Raw genomic sequence first — 14,700 nt, forward strand, 5'->3', positions numbered from 1 at the left:
TCTAAGGCACCACTCCCCTGCCAGGCTGGAACTGTAATAAACTCTCCTTACAATGTAACTCGCAGGGAAGAACCATACTCCCCCAAAGAAAAACAAAGAGTCTGAATGAGCATGCAGTATGAGAGTGCTTCTTCCAAGAGAAGCACCTGACAAAGTACAGAAAAGGGATAAAAGCTTCATTTCTCATCTTTCCAAGAAATGGGATGGTAAGAATTTCCCCTAAGGAGAAAGAGCTTTCAACACCCCCTGGACTGCTTTCAGGTTTTTCCTTTTATTTACTTCAATCTTCTTGTCCTTCTAATGTGGCTACTATATACTGTCAGAAATGTTTCCATCTATTTCATATAGCTCAGCTCTGTCTCCTCTGGTGCTTCTGAACTATTCCTGTCTTCAATCTTCTGGCCCTTTGGGTTATCTAGGGAGTTTTTTTTTTTTTTTTTTGCGGTATGCGGGCCTCTCACTGTTTTGGCCTCTCCTGTTGCGGAGCACAGGCTCCAGATGCGCAGGCTCAGTGGCCATGGCTCATGGGCCCAGCCGCCCCGCGGCATGTGGGATCTTCCCGGACCGGGGCACGAACCCGTGTCCCCTGCATCGGCAGGTGGACTCTCAACCACTGCGCCACCAGGGAAGCCCATCTAGGGAGTTTTGAAAGGATATGAAGCATGGGTCTGAGTCGGTAGTCAGGAATATTGTTCAAGTTGACGAAGGCAGAGCTGAGGAGCTGGGTGGCCAGGTGCTCCACGGTGTAGAAGTCCTGCTGCATGGAAGGGCCTGCCTTCCCTAGGATATGGAAACTGCAAGGGAAAATCATGAACAACATCAAATCCATTATCTGTTATCGCCAGCCCTGACTGCCTTGGGAATTTCTAGTCTACAAGAAGACTTCTCAGCTAGAAAAGCAATTAATTGTATTTTCTTTTTAAGAGAACTTTAGCTTAATCAGTATACTTTGAAGATGTGGACTTAATCTTCTTTCAGAAGGGAAAATAACAGCCACCCCCCCCCCGCCCCAACGTTTAAGGAAACATCTTGAAACCAGATTCAGCATCTTTTAAAAGACAGATGTCGGTACCCAAGATCAACAGTAGCCTTTCATTACTTTGTAAGTAATATGGATTTACGATGGAGAATCTTTTGTTAGTTGGCTGACTAGAGCACTGTGTTAGCGAGATCAGCGCCCTGGGGAAGATGGTGTACAGAAGGGCCAGTTACACCCCCCACGCCACAACCAGGACCCCAAGACAAAATATGGCCAGCTATCTCCCAGTGCCCATGAATAGTGGGCTATGCGAGTGAGGGGTCTGAGAAAATGCATCCCCATCACTGTAACTTCTACTTTGGGCTCATCACTTTATGCACTGGAAACAGACAAGTTGGGCGTTAAAATATCAAGTCATGGCTAGGACTTAAAGGCACATGTGACAATTAAAATAAAAATTGCAGGAAACCAGCCTGTTCATTTTGATTTGACACTAGAATCATTAGTTTCCTGTCAAATTCTTTCCTCACATTACCTGTACACTAGAATTCTAGATCAGATGTCCAACCCAAGGCCATCCTATACAATGCATGTCCAGGAGGAGAATATGAAAAGGCAGCATTGGTTCCTTACCAGTTTTCATAGAGGGTGCAGAAGAAACGCTGCATTCTTTCTAAGACCGTTTTGTAGACAGGAGAGTCATTCAGTTCCAAGAGAGGTTGAGGTAATCCTACAGACAAAGATGGATCAGGAACCTGCTGCTCCTCTGCTGAGGGTCTCAAGCTGCCAACACCCTCCCGTAGGCAGAGGTGGTTTGGGGGGCGGGGGGGGGCGGGGTGCTATAAATGCAAAGCAGCTGACCAAGTCTTCTACCAGCTGGAAGTGCTAACAGCTTCCCTAAAGTGACTGCCACACTGTACTTGCAGGGAAAGGTGAAAGCTATTTAAGTGTCCAGGTTTGAGTACTCTAACTTTTGCCTGGGTTTCTCCAGATGGAACTTGTACCAAAACACACAATGACAGCCCAAAATGATCTCTCCATAAAGTACTGGGAATGTCCCCCCCTTCCTTTTAAAGTCACAGAACCTCTTTTTCAAGCAAAATTTTATGCAAAAGCCCAAGGTGTATAGCAGATAAAAATGAAACCCACTTATCTCAGTATAACAATTGCCTTAAAAGATCTATACTTCGAATCAGAGGCAATTTTGTTTCCAATCTTGCTCCTGGTCGGAAGCTGCCAGAAGGAACTGTTTGTCCATTCTAGTATATTTTGGTTGGTCATACATTTCTATAGCAACAGTTCCTGGCTTAATACGAATAACTGAAGGGGGGCAGGAGGGTAACAGGTGGTGAAGCAACACCTAATTTTTATATTAATAACAAGACATTTTTTGGACGTTTCATTTTTACTGGTGTCTCCAAAAGGCAGCTTAAGTGTAGTGGTGCCAAAGGAAATGGCCCAGGACCATTTAGGCCAAGAGAGATGGCCACGGGCCCTGGAAAGACAAGCTAACAGTCTTCTTTTCATTAAGTCATAGCTGAGGCATGCTCACTAGATTGCTTAACCATGGCCAGGCCCAGGCAGAGGTGACAGCCGGGGCAAAAACACACTGTCAGGGTTGTGATGGTAAGCCAGCCTGAAGCTCCAGAGATAGGCACAAGGTTTAGACATCTCTGGTGTCTCTAGCTCTAACTTCTTCTTCTTTTTTTTTTTTTTTTAATAAATTTATTTACTTATTTATTTTTTATTTTTGGCTGCGCTGGGTCTTCGTTGCTGCGCGCGGGCTTTCTCTAGTTGCAGTGAGCGGGTGCTGCTCTTTGTGGTGCGCGGGCTTCTTGTTGCTGTGGCTTCTCTTGTTGTAGAGCACAGGCTCTAGGTGTGCGGGCTTCAGTTGTTGTGGCACGCAGCCTCAGTAGTTGTGCTGTGCAGGCTCAGTAGTTGTGGTGCATGGGCTTCGTTGCTCTGCGGCATGTGGGATCTTCCCAGACCAGGGCTCGAACCTGTGTCCCCTGCATTGGCAGGCGGATTCTTAACCGCTGCACCACCAGGGAAGTCCTCTAGCTCTAACTTCTAACCAACTGCCTTGCCCTCTGTGTTCCAGCCACACAAGTCACCTTCCTATTCCCTGGACATATCAAGCTCTTTGCTGCATGCCTCGGAATCTTGCACCTGCCATTCTGTCTGCCTAGAATGCTCAGCATCTCCTTTTGCCCCCAGCCTGGCTGGTCCCTGTTCATCCTTCAAGTCTCCACTGGGAGGCAGTCTTGTGACTCCACTCCAAGACTGGGTCAGGTCTCCCAATAAACACTCCCACAGTCACTTGCCTTCACAGCACCTATCACAGTTATGATCGTGAAGTTATTTGCTAATGGGAGAAATGAGTTAAAGCAACATTCTGATCAAGGTAAAAACTGGGAAACTTGGCTCAGAAACTATTCCTTAAAAAAGTGATAACATACATAATATTTTACTGATTAAACCTATTTAAGCTTAATTGTTTGAATACTTTCCCCCCCATACACAAAAGGCAGGAAAGTACGCTAATATCCTTCAGGTCAAAAAGCATGGTTTATTTATAATCTAAAGGCTCTAACACATACTACCAGCTGGCAGCTGAAGTGAAGGAGTGGGTTAACATGGGATGTGTGTGCTTCTGAAGACCTTCTCTGCATGATAAGATAATGAAGTAAACAAACTTGTTCCTAGAGAGCCTGTAGGAACTCCATACATGCATTTCTGAACAAACAGGTGGTCAAGGTAGTGCCAGGTGAGGAGAAGGTGACACAAGGCACACTGAAGCTGCATTAGAGGTAAGGTATAGAAATATAAAGGCATACAAAGGTATAGAAAACTTCAAGAAAAAAAAAGGTTACATTTCTTACCTAAAATAGCAGATTTTTCCACTTCAAGCATATCTAGAACCCTCGTAAAAGGTTCTGCCATTTTGGCTAGCATTTCTGGTGCATATAAAGTATTGTGAGTTCTGAAAAAAATAGGAATGCTATGTGAACTTTTCTTAGTCTGCTGGAGAAGGAAAGAGTGGGTTTCCATCTTGTAATTCAGTGATACTACATTTCCACATAGATACCTCTCTGTCAACACTACTCTTGGCAGGGGAATTTAAACGTTTCCCTGGAGGAGGGGATAGACTTGATGCTATTAAGTTTATTTGTACAGTATACAACACCTAATAGCAATCAACCACAAGAACTGAATTCTGAGAGAGCCGGACAACATCACAGTCTAAAGCTGGAAAGCAAAATTCTTTCAAACCTGAGACAATGCCAAGGCACTCCCAGTTTTCTGACTGCCCGTGATAGAGGATGAAATGTCAGAGGCATCATGGTTCACAGGCAGGAACACACAGCAGGTAGTAACATGCCCCCATTTTCAGTATGTTTTGTCTCTGAATCAAGAGCATGGACCCAACAATGCTCTGGCAGCTGTTTAGTCTCCTAGAGGCACATTTGCAATTCCCAGCATGAGCATCTCTTCCCCACCAAAATGACTTACCTTTGTAAGACTACAGACCTGATCTACCTGCCTTCCACAGCAATGGCACCACAGAACAATCTATAGCCAGAGGGTATAACTACCTATTTCTCTTTTAAAAGTTAACTATAAAACATTTCAAATGTATAGAAAATTACAGAACATGGACCAGCAAGTTTAATATTTAAGATGAACAATGAAAAGATCATTTTAGACCATGCTTATTTTTTAAAAACCCTCAATAATGTTTTTTAAGTCTAACCATGTGCATTCATTAGTACCCACGTTTAAGCTGCCTTTTTATGACTGGCTTATTCCACTTAGCATAGTCAGGGTTCACCCATGTTGTAGTATGTTGCAGAAATTCCTTCCTTTTTAAGGCTGAATGATATTCCACTGTTTGTATAGACCACATTTTGCTTATCCATTCATCCACTGATGGACACTGGTTGCTTCCACGTTTTAGCTATTGTGAGTAATGCTGCCATGAACACAGGTGTATAAATACCTCTTTAAGACCCACTTTCAATTCTTTTGAGTATATACCTCAAGCTGGACTTGCTGCTTAACATGGTAATTCTACTTTTAATTTTTAAATTTATTTTTATGCTTTTGGCCGTGCTGCACGGCGTGCAGGATCTTAGCTCCTCAACCAGGGATAGAATCCGGGCCCCCTGCAGTGGAAGCACGGAGTCCTAACCACTGGACCACCAGGGAATTCCCACTATTTTTAATTTTTTGAGGAACTGCCAAACTGTTTTCCAGAGTGGCTGTACCATTTTACATTCCTACCAACAGTGTACAAGAGTTCCAATTTCTCCACACCCTTGCTAACACCTATTACTTTCTTTTTTCAACATTATTTTTTTAATGTATAATCTTTTTTAACATCTTTATTGGAGTATAACTGCTTTACAATATTGTGTTAGTTTCTGTTGTATAACAAAGTGAATCAGTTATACATACATCCCCATAACTCCTCCCTCTTGCGTCTCCCTCCCACCCTCCCTATCCCACCCCTCTAGGTGGACACAAAGCACCGAGCTGATCTCCCTGTGCTATGTGGCTGCTTCCCACTAGCTATCTATTTTACATTTGGTAGTGTATATATGTCCATGCCACTCTCTCACTTAATCCCAGTTTACCCTTTCCCTTCCCCATGTCCTCAAGTCCATTCTCTACCTCTGTGTCTTTATTCCTGTCCTGCCCCTAGGTTCATCAGAACCACTTTTTTTTTTTTTAGATTCCATATATATGTGTTAGCATATGGTATTTGTTTTTCTCTTTCTGACTTACTTCACTCTGTATGACAGACTCTAGGTCCATTCACCTCACTACAAGTAACTCCATTTCATTTTATGGCTGAGTAATATTCCATTGTATATTCGTGCCACATCTTCTTTATCCATTCATCTGTCGATGGACATTTAGGTTGCTTCCATGTCTTGGCTATTGTAAATAGAGCTGCAATGAACATTGTGGTACATGACTCTTTTTGAATTATGGTTTTCTCAGGGTATATGCCCAGTAGTGGGATTGCTGGGTCATACAGTAGTTCTATTTTTAGTTTTTTAAGGAACCTCCACACTGTTCTCCATAGTGGCTGTATCAATTTACATTCTCACCAACAGTGCAAGAGGGTTTCCTTTTCTCCACACCCTCTCCAGCATTTATTGTTTGTAGATTTTTTGATGATGGCCATTCTGACCGGTGTGAGGTGATACCTCATTGTAGTTTTGATTTGCATTTCTCTAATGAATAGTAATGTTGACCATCCTTTCATGTGTTTGTTGGCAATCTGTATATCTTCTTTGGAGAAATGTCTTATTTAGGTCTTCTGCCCATTTTTGGATTCTTTGTTTTTTTGATATTAAGCTGCATGACTTGCCTGTATATTTTGGAGATTAATCCTTTGTCAGTTGCTTTGTTTGAAAATACTTTCTCCCATTCTGAGGGTTGTCTTTTTGTCTCGTTTATGGTTTCCTTTGCTGTGCAAAAGCTTTTAGATTTCATTAGGTCCCACTTGTTTCTTTTTGTTTTTATTTCCATTTCTCTAGGAGGTGGGTCAAAAAGGATCTTGCTGTGATGTATGTCACAGAGTGTTCTGCCTATGTTTTCCTCTAAGAGTTTTATAGTGTCTTATAGTTTTCTGCATACAGGTCTTTTGTCTCCTTAGGTAGGTTTATTCCTAGGTATTTTACTCTTTTTGTTGCAATGGTAAATGTGAGTGTTTCCTTAATTTCTCCTTCAGATTTTTCATCATTAGTGTATAGGAATGCAAGAGATTTCTGTGCATTAATTTTATACCCTGCTACTTCACCCAATCCATTGATTAGCTCTAGTAATTTTCTGGTAGCAAGTTTTCAACTACAACTTCCTCAAATATTTTCTCAGTCCCTTTTTTTTTCCTCTTCTTCTTCTGGGACCCCTATAATTCAAATGTTGGTGCGTTTAATGTTGTCCCAGAGGTCTCTGAGACTGCCCTCAATTCTTTTCATTCTTTTTTCTTAATTCTGCCCTGTGGTAGTTATTTCCACTATTTTATCTTCCAGGTCACTTATCCGTTCTTCTGCCTCAGTTATTCTATTGATTCCTTCTAGAGAATTTTGTATTTCATTTACTGTGTTGTTCATCATTGTTTGTTTGCTCTTTACTTCTTCTAGGTCCTTGTTAAACGTTTCTTGTATTTTCTCCATTCTATTTCCAAGATTTTGGATCATCTTTACTTATTACTCTGAATTCTTTTTCAGGTAGACTGCCTATTTCCTCTTCACTTGTTTGGCCTGGTGCGTTTTTACCTTGCTCCTTCATCTGCTGTATATTTCTCTGTCTTCTCATTTTGCTTAACTTACTGTGTTTGGGGTCTCCCTTTTGCAGGCTGCAGGTTCGTAGTTCCCGTTGTTTTTGGTGTCTGCCCCCAGTGGCTAAGGTTGGTTCAGTGGGTTGTGTAGGGTTCCTGGTGGAGGGGACTGGTGCCTATTTTCTGGTGGATGAGGCTGGATCTTGTCTTTCTGCTGGGCAGGACCACATTTGGTGGTGTATTTTGGGGTGCTGTGAACTTACGATTTTAGGTAGCCTCTCTGCTAATGGGTGGGGTGGTGTTCCTGTCTTGCTAGTTGTTTGGCATAAGGTGTCCAGCACTGTAGCTTGCTGGTCGTTGAGTGGAGCTGGGTCTTCGCGTTTAGATGGAGATCTCTGAGAGAGCTTTTGCCGTTTAATATTACATGGGGCCGGGAGGTCTCTGGTGGACCAATGTCCTGAACTCAGCTCTCCCACCTCAGAGACTCAGGCCTGACACCTGGCCAGAGCACCAAGACCCTGTTACCCACATGGTCAGGTACGTGGGGAGTTTCTTGCCTTTTGGAAAGTCTGAGGTCTTCTGCTAGTGTTCAGTAGGTGTTCCGTAGGAGCTGTTCCTCATGTCGATGTATTTTTTATATATTTGTGGGGAGGAAGGCGATCTCCACATCTTACTCCTCTGCCATCTTGAAGCTATCTCAACATTTTTTATTGTAACCATCCTATTGGGTATGAAGTGGTATCTCATTATGGTTTTGATTTGCATTTCCCTAATGACTATAGATGTTGAGCATCTTTTCATGGCCTTGTTGGCCATTTGTATATCTATTTAAGCCTTTTGCCTATTTTGATTAGATTATCTTTTTCTATATGTCTATCCTTCTCAGTACCAAACTATTTTGATTTCTGTAGCTTTGCAGTAAGTTTTGAAAAGGAGAAGTTTGAGTCTCCCAACTTTCTTTTTCAAGACTGTTTAGGGGCCCCTTGCAATTCCATATGAATCTGAGGATAAGCTTTGTGCAAAAAAAACTGTTGGAAATTGTTTTTTTTAAATGTATGTACGTATGTATGTATGTATCTGCCATGCTGCACAGCATGAGGGATCTTAGTTCCCTGACCATGGATTGAACCTGTGCCCCCTGCAGTGGAAACGCTTGGAATCCTAACCACTGGACCACTAGGGAATCCCCACTGTTGGAATTTTAACAGGGGCTGCATTCAATCTGTAGATTGCTTTGAGTAATGTTTCCATCTTAACGAACGTAAGTCTTTCAATTCATGAATACAGGATGCCTTTTCATTTAGGTCATCTTTAATTCCAGAGTGTTTTTTAGTTTTCAGTGTATAAGTCTTTCATATCCTTGGTTAAATTTATTCCTGGGTACTTTATTCTTTTGAATGCTATTGTATATGGAATTATTTTCTTAATTTCCTTTTGGGATCATTCATTGCTGGTGTATAAGAACACAACTGATTTTTATATGATGATCTTGTATCCTATAACTTCGTTGAATTTATTTATTAGCAGGAGTAGTTTTTGAACTCCCTTCTAGTCCTAGTTTGCTGAGTGTTTTTATCATGAGAGGGTGCTGGATTCTGTCAAATGCTTTTTCTGTGTCAATTAAGATGATCAAGTGGGTTTTTTTCCTTTGTTCTGTTAATACAGTGTACTATGCTGATTTATTTTTGTATGTTGAACCACTGTTATATCCTTGAGATAAATCCCACTTGGTCATAGTGTATAATCCTTATAACATGCTGTTGGATTCAATCTGCTTGTATTCTGTGAGGCTATCCATAACTCTACCTTAGCCCTTACCTCCTGCTGTGTGGAGCTCAAGGGTTGGTAAGTGGTGCCACTTACTTTTAAAAACTGCAATTTGCCAACTTTTTAGTTTCTGAATTAAGTTTTTCTTGGTTGTTTGGGAAGATGTCTAATACTATGAAATGATCTCTGATAAAATCAGTCCTTTTTTTTAAAAATAGAGCTTTTTCCCTATTTATTTATTTATTTATTTACTGGCTGTGTTGGGTCTTTGTTGCTGCACGCAGGATTCGTCTAGTTGCTGCGAGCAGGGGCTACTCTTCATTGCGGTGAGCGGGCTTCTCACTGCAGTGGCCTCTCTTGTTGTGCAGCACGGGCTCTAGGCACGCAGGCTTCAGTAGTTGTGGCTCACGGGCTCTAGAGCTCAGGCTCAGTAGTTGTGGTGCACGGGCTTAGTTGCTCCGCGGCATGTGGGATCTTCCCGGACCAGGGATCGAACCCGTGTCCTCTGCACTGGCAGGCAGATTCTTATCCACTGCATCATCAGGGAAACCCCAAATCAGTTCTTCTTGAAAAGAAATTCATAGTCTTAAATTTGATGGGGAACAGATGAGATGTTTTTTATTTTTATTCTTTAATTAAGTGTGACTGTGATCCCAAGATATAATTTAAAAAATATAACACATCATATGTCAAATGTCCCTGATGGTACAACAAAATCTTGTATTCTGTATAGTCTCCTCTCCTCCTCCTCCCCTTCGCCAAGGAGGTGGCACCATGGTGGCTGCACCTGTAACTCACAAGTAATGCAAGGAGGACTCAGTACATACTGCTCTCGTATCTATGGCTCCAGGGAGTCCTACAAGCCCTAGTAACATTCAGGTTCCTGAAATATCACCTTTCCTGACACACTTGCAAGTTAGAGCACTATGATTCCACATTAAGAGGAACTAGTTATTGCTTTGGCAAAGAAAAAGACAATCAAGTGATAAAAGTTTTAAGTTCTGCAGTCTGTACCTATCTGAAATATTCTTAGTATCACCAACTAAGAGTGTAATTGCCATACACACAGGTATATATTATTCAGCCATAACAGAGGAGAAAATCTTGCTATTTGTGATAATGTGATGGACCTTGAGGGCATTATGCTAAGTGAAACACATCAGACACTGAAAGACAAATACAGTATGATCTTACTTGTACGTTGAATCAAAAAAAACAAACTCATAGAAACAGAACAGTTTGATGGTTGCCCGAGGAGGGAGATGGGGGTGGGGGAAATGGGCGAAGGTGGTCAAAGGTACAGACTTCAGTTAAAAAGGTAAGTAAGTTCTGGAGATGTAATATATACAACACACTGACTATAGTTAATACTGTATTGTGTATTTGAAAGTTGCTAAGAGAGATCTTAAAAGTTCTCATCACAAGAAAAAATATGTGTAACTATGTGACCTGATGGGTGTTAACTAAACCTACTGTGGTAATCATTTCACAATATATACATATATCAAACCAAAAAAAAAAAGTATAATCGCTATGCTAAACAAGACTTCCCACATACAAAGATTTCAATAAAACATATAGAAGATATCTGGAAACAATGTAACAAACTTTAAGTTAACAGAAAAGGTGTTATTCTAAACAGATAATGAATGATAATAATGAACCTTCTGAGAACCAGAGAATTCTGCTCCCCACAACTATCTTCCACCCAACCCACTAAGAACACACCGTGCAATAGAAATAAAATGTAAGCCACATAAGCCATTTAAAATTTTCTAAGCAGCCAAACTTAAAAAGTGAAAAGAAACAGGTTAAATTATCTTTTTATTTAACCCAACACATCAAAAAATCATTTCAATATGTTAGCAATATAAAAATTAGAGATATTTTTACATTTTTTGTACTAAGTTTTCAAAATATAGTGTGTGTTTTACACCTACAGTTGATCTCAATTCAGACTAGCCATATTTCAAGCGCTCAGTAGCCAGCCACATGTGGCTAGTGGCTGCCATACTAGACAGTACAGCTCTAACACCTTCGATTATCAGACTTTGTTTGACAAGGAGTTAAAACAGGAGTTTTATAACAAGGAGTTAATACACAAACTGGTAGGAATGTAAACTAGTACACCACTTTAGAAAACTATTTGATTCTATCTATGAAAACTGAAAATATGCATACCTTATAAACAGGAATTCTACTCCTACATGTAGCATTCTGCTCCTACCCAACAGAAATTATGCATATACCAAAAAACATTTGTAAGAATGTTAACAGCAGCACTCGTAGTGATAAAAAAAATGCTGGAAACTACCAAAAGTCCATCAACACTAAATGGATAAATGAGTTACAGCATACTCACACAATGGAATACCATCCCACCAATGAGAATGAACAAGCCACAACTACATGCAATAACACGGATGAGCTCACAAACATAATATTACACAAGAGAAGCCAAGGCACAGAAGAGTGCATGCTTTTGACCCCATTTATTAAAGCTCAAAAAACCAGGCAAAATGTTAAAGTTAGAAGAGTGGTTACCCCTGAGGGGTGCGCAGGACTGAAAAGAGGTGCTGGGAAGGTAAGTTAGAATAGTGGTTACCCTTGGGGGGCGCGCAGGACTGAAAAGACGTGCTGGCAAGGTCGTTTCTTGACCTGGATGCTGATTACATGGAGGTGTCCACTTTGTCAAAATTCATCTACCTGCACTCACAATTTGTGTCCTTTTCTTATGTATATTTGTACCCTTAACGTTATACTTCAAGATAAAACTTACTACGAAAACCAGACAAAACTCTAACAGCTCCAGCTGCACACTACTCAGGGAATCTAACTACTCCATTAACTATGGTCAGCATTTTTCAAAATACCTTTCGATTGACTCTGGGATTTTCCAAAAGTGTTGTACTCTTAGGAAAATATCAAGATGACAATCTCTTGTCTCCTCACCTAACCAGGGATGAACCTTGTTTCCAGGTCTAGGTTCCCACCACAGGGACTCTGGCCACAGGCCTAAAAAGTCAGTGAGTCTGTTGCTATCTGACTTCATCACTTTCACATTTCTCTAAACTACAGAAGATCATTTTAGTCTTAAAAACATCAATGTGGAGACAAACTTTTCCTTGACTAAATATTTTACTACCCTCTCAACATGTAACCCATACTTCTTTTTGAAATCTTTTTCCTCCTTTTGAAATCAGAGCAAAGTATTGTCTATTTCCATAGACATGTCCACAATGACAACTTGTTCAGACACTCCAGCCCTCCAATTTGGTCAACATTAACTTAAAACCTTGGATTCTTAAGCATATGGTCCAGGGTGTCTGTTGTCAGCAGAGCATCCCTGAGACATGAGCAATTTGATTTACTTATGTTGAGTAAATTTGGTTTACTCAGTTGAGACTCCGCTCTAACACCCTGGGTAAGAGGCCAAAAAACAGTGGAACAGAGCTCTAACCTGAACTCAGAAACACTAGGAGATGTAAAAAGCAATCAAATTTTGCTTTGGCCAGTAAAAAACTGATTCTCTCCAAAGGCTTTCTTCCACTGTAGACAGCATCTATCCCTGAATCACCAAACATATACTGAGTAACCAACAAGCCTAGACTTGGCCTACTTCCGCTTGATTATATTAGCTCATGTGATTTATAACAGTGGTTCTGAACCTTTAATGTGCACACAAACAACCTGGGGATCTTGTTAAAATGCAGATTCTGATTTAGTATGTCTGGGGTGAAGCCCTAATACTGCATTTTAAACAAGCTCTCAGGTGACTGCTGATGCTGCTGGTCTGAGGACTCAGCTTTGAGAAGTAAAAACCTAGGACTCTGATGTGCAGCACGTATCATGCCTTCCTTTGGCATGTTCAGCCACTGGATGTTTGGTCCATTTGAGAACACAGTCACTACCAATAAATTCAGATTAGCTCGTCTGAATACCTGACCCAGAGAAGCACCACTACAGAAAGCAACTGCCCTGCTCCCAATGAACAATTCCTTTAGTGGCAAAACTTTAGACCAAATGAAACAAAATAAAAAGTAGAAATGAAGTATAAAGAAGTAAAAGAACACAGAGGAGGCTCAAAATGAGAAAAGCCATTTTGAGATTAGCCCCCACGTGTTCACTTGGGATGCAAGACTTATAAAAGTGAGAGCCGGTGCTTCCCTGGTGGCACAGTGGTTAAGAATCCGCCTGCCAATGCAGGGGACATTGGCTCGGGTTTGAGCCCTGGTCTGGGAATATTCCACATACCGTGGAGCAACTAAGCCGATGTGCCACAACTACTGAGCCCGTGCTCTAGAGTCTGTGAGCCACAACTACTGTAGCCTGTGCACCTAGAGCCCATGCTCTGCAACAGGAAGCCACCGCAATGAGAAGCCTGCGCACCGCAACGAAGAGTAGCCCCCGCTTGCCACAACTAGAGAAAGCCCGCGCACAGAAACGAAGACCCAACGCAGCCAAAAATAAATAAAATTATAACGACAACAATAACAAAAAAAGTGAGAGTCCATGTTACTTTTAAAAAGGAGAGTCCCTCTAGAACGAAACAAGACCTAATCTCTTATTTACCACCATATGATCTGAAGAAGTATAAACAGATTAAGCTTTTGAGATTTTTAAGGCAAAAATACAACAGAGAAAAACCATTATTCTGACTCACCTTATAAGGGCAAGCAAATTGTCAAGAAGTTTCAGAATCTGTTCTGTGCAGGGGTTACGGAAGATTGGATTTCCAGGGGGTGTATAACCCACCACAAATCCCCCAGCTTTGGCCTCTTCTAGGTCAGTGGGCCAGCAAGTTCGTTTCACAACACCCAGAATGCTATACACACAAAAGCTCATCTACAGAAAAACATAAAAATGAAAGGTAAATATAAAAGGGGAAGAAAAGACAAAAGTGCTATTAGATATTTGCAAGATTATGGCAAAGGTGACATAGAAGTTGGACAAAAGGAAAAGATGCCCCCCCCACCCCCATCCCTGTCCCTTCCTTTAAGGTCAAGTCCAAAAGGGATCCTTTCAATGCCATCTTCAGGACCAGTGGTAGGCTCTAAAAGCTTCCCTTTCATGAGGATATCCTTCCAGAGGCTTACAGGACCCCAATTAGAAGGTGGCTTGGACATACTTCAAAACAGTATTCACCCTGCCAACATTTCATCTTGTTTTTGAGTTGGCCTTGCATCCTCCAGTTTGGGCCTTCAAAGAGTTTGCCCTAATCCTCACTCATAGTACTTTCTACCAATTGACTACTTGCCAGGTTAATTAATAAGACTTTTGCCGTTATGGAGCCAGGAACAATGCTTATTTGAATAGCAAGCAGAGAACTGGAAAATCTCAGGTTTGCAAGTTAGGCCACCATTTAGGACTTTACTTCCCAGAGAGCAAAGGCAGGGAGAACCCACCCTGCTGACCAAGTTCTGACCTACTTCCTCATTACACCTTCAGTCCTCCAAACTATTTACAGATCCTTAAAGCCAAAATAATGATTTCATAGAAAAGACCACCTGCTCTGCTGTGAGAACTAACTCAAGAATTTAAGACTAAAGAAGAAAAGAAAGGAGACACTAACGGAAGTGGAGACTCCCAGATTTCTTGCTCGTATACAAAAAAACATAAGTCTACAAGAACCTGGACAAATGACAACACCCTACTCCTACCT

At 41.3% G+C, this 14,700-nt stretch overlaps 1 protein-coding gene across 9 annotated transcripts in view; it reads right to left on the reverse strand.

Moving 5' to 3' along the window:
• XPO5 (exportin 5) overlaps positions 1 to 14,700 on the reverse strand; it is a 48,546-nt gene that overhangs the window by 10,468 nt on the left and 23,378 nt on the right. For all 9 annotated transcript variants that reach the window (XR_009542959.1, XR_009542960.1, XR_009542961.1 and 6 more), the window contains 4 exons: positions 13,702 to 13,883; positions 3,862 to 3,962; positions 1,613 to 1,709; positions 658 to 794 (listed from right to left, as the gene is read on the reverse strand). Coding sequence is in view for 5 of the 9 variants with exons in the window: in XM_060162983.1 (XP_060018966.1) it covers positions 658 to 794; positions 1,613 to 1,709; positions 3,862 to 3,962; positions 13,702 to 13,883 (517 nt within the window). In the remaining 4 variants the exon portion in view is untranslated. The remainder of the gene's footprint in view (positions 1 to 657; positions 795 to 1,612; positions 1,710 to 3,861; positions 3,963 to 13,701; positions 13,884 to 14,700) is intronic.

Source organism: Lagenorhynchus albirostris, chromosome 10 (genome assembly GCF_949774975.1).
Source record: "Lagenorhynchus albirostris chromosome 10, mLagAlb1.1, whole genome shotgun sequence".
NCBI lineage: Eukaryota > Metazoa > Chordata > Mammalia > Artiodactyla > Delphinidae > Lagenorhynchus > Lagenorhynchus albirostris.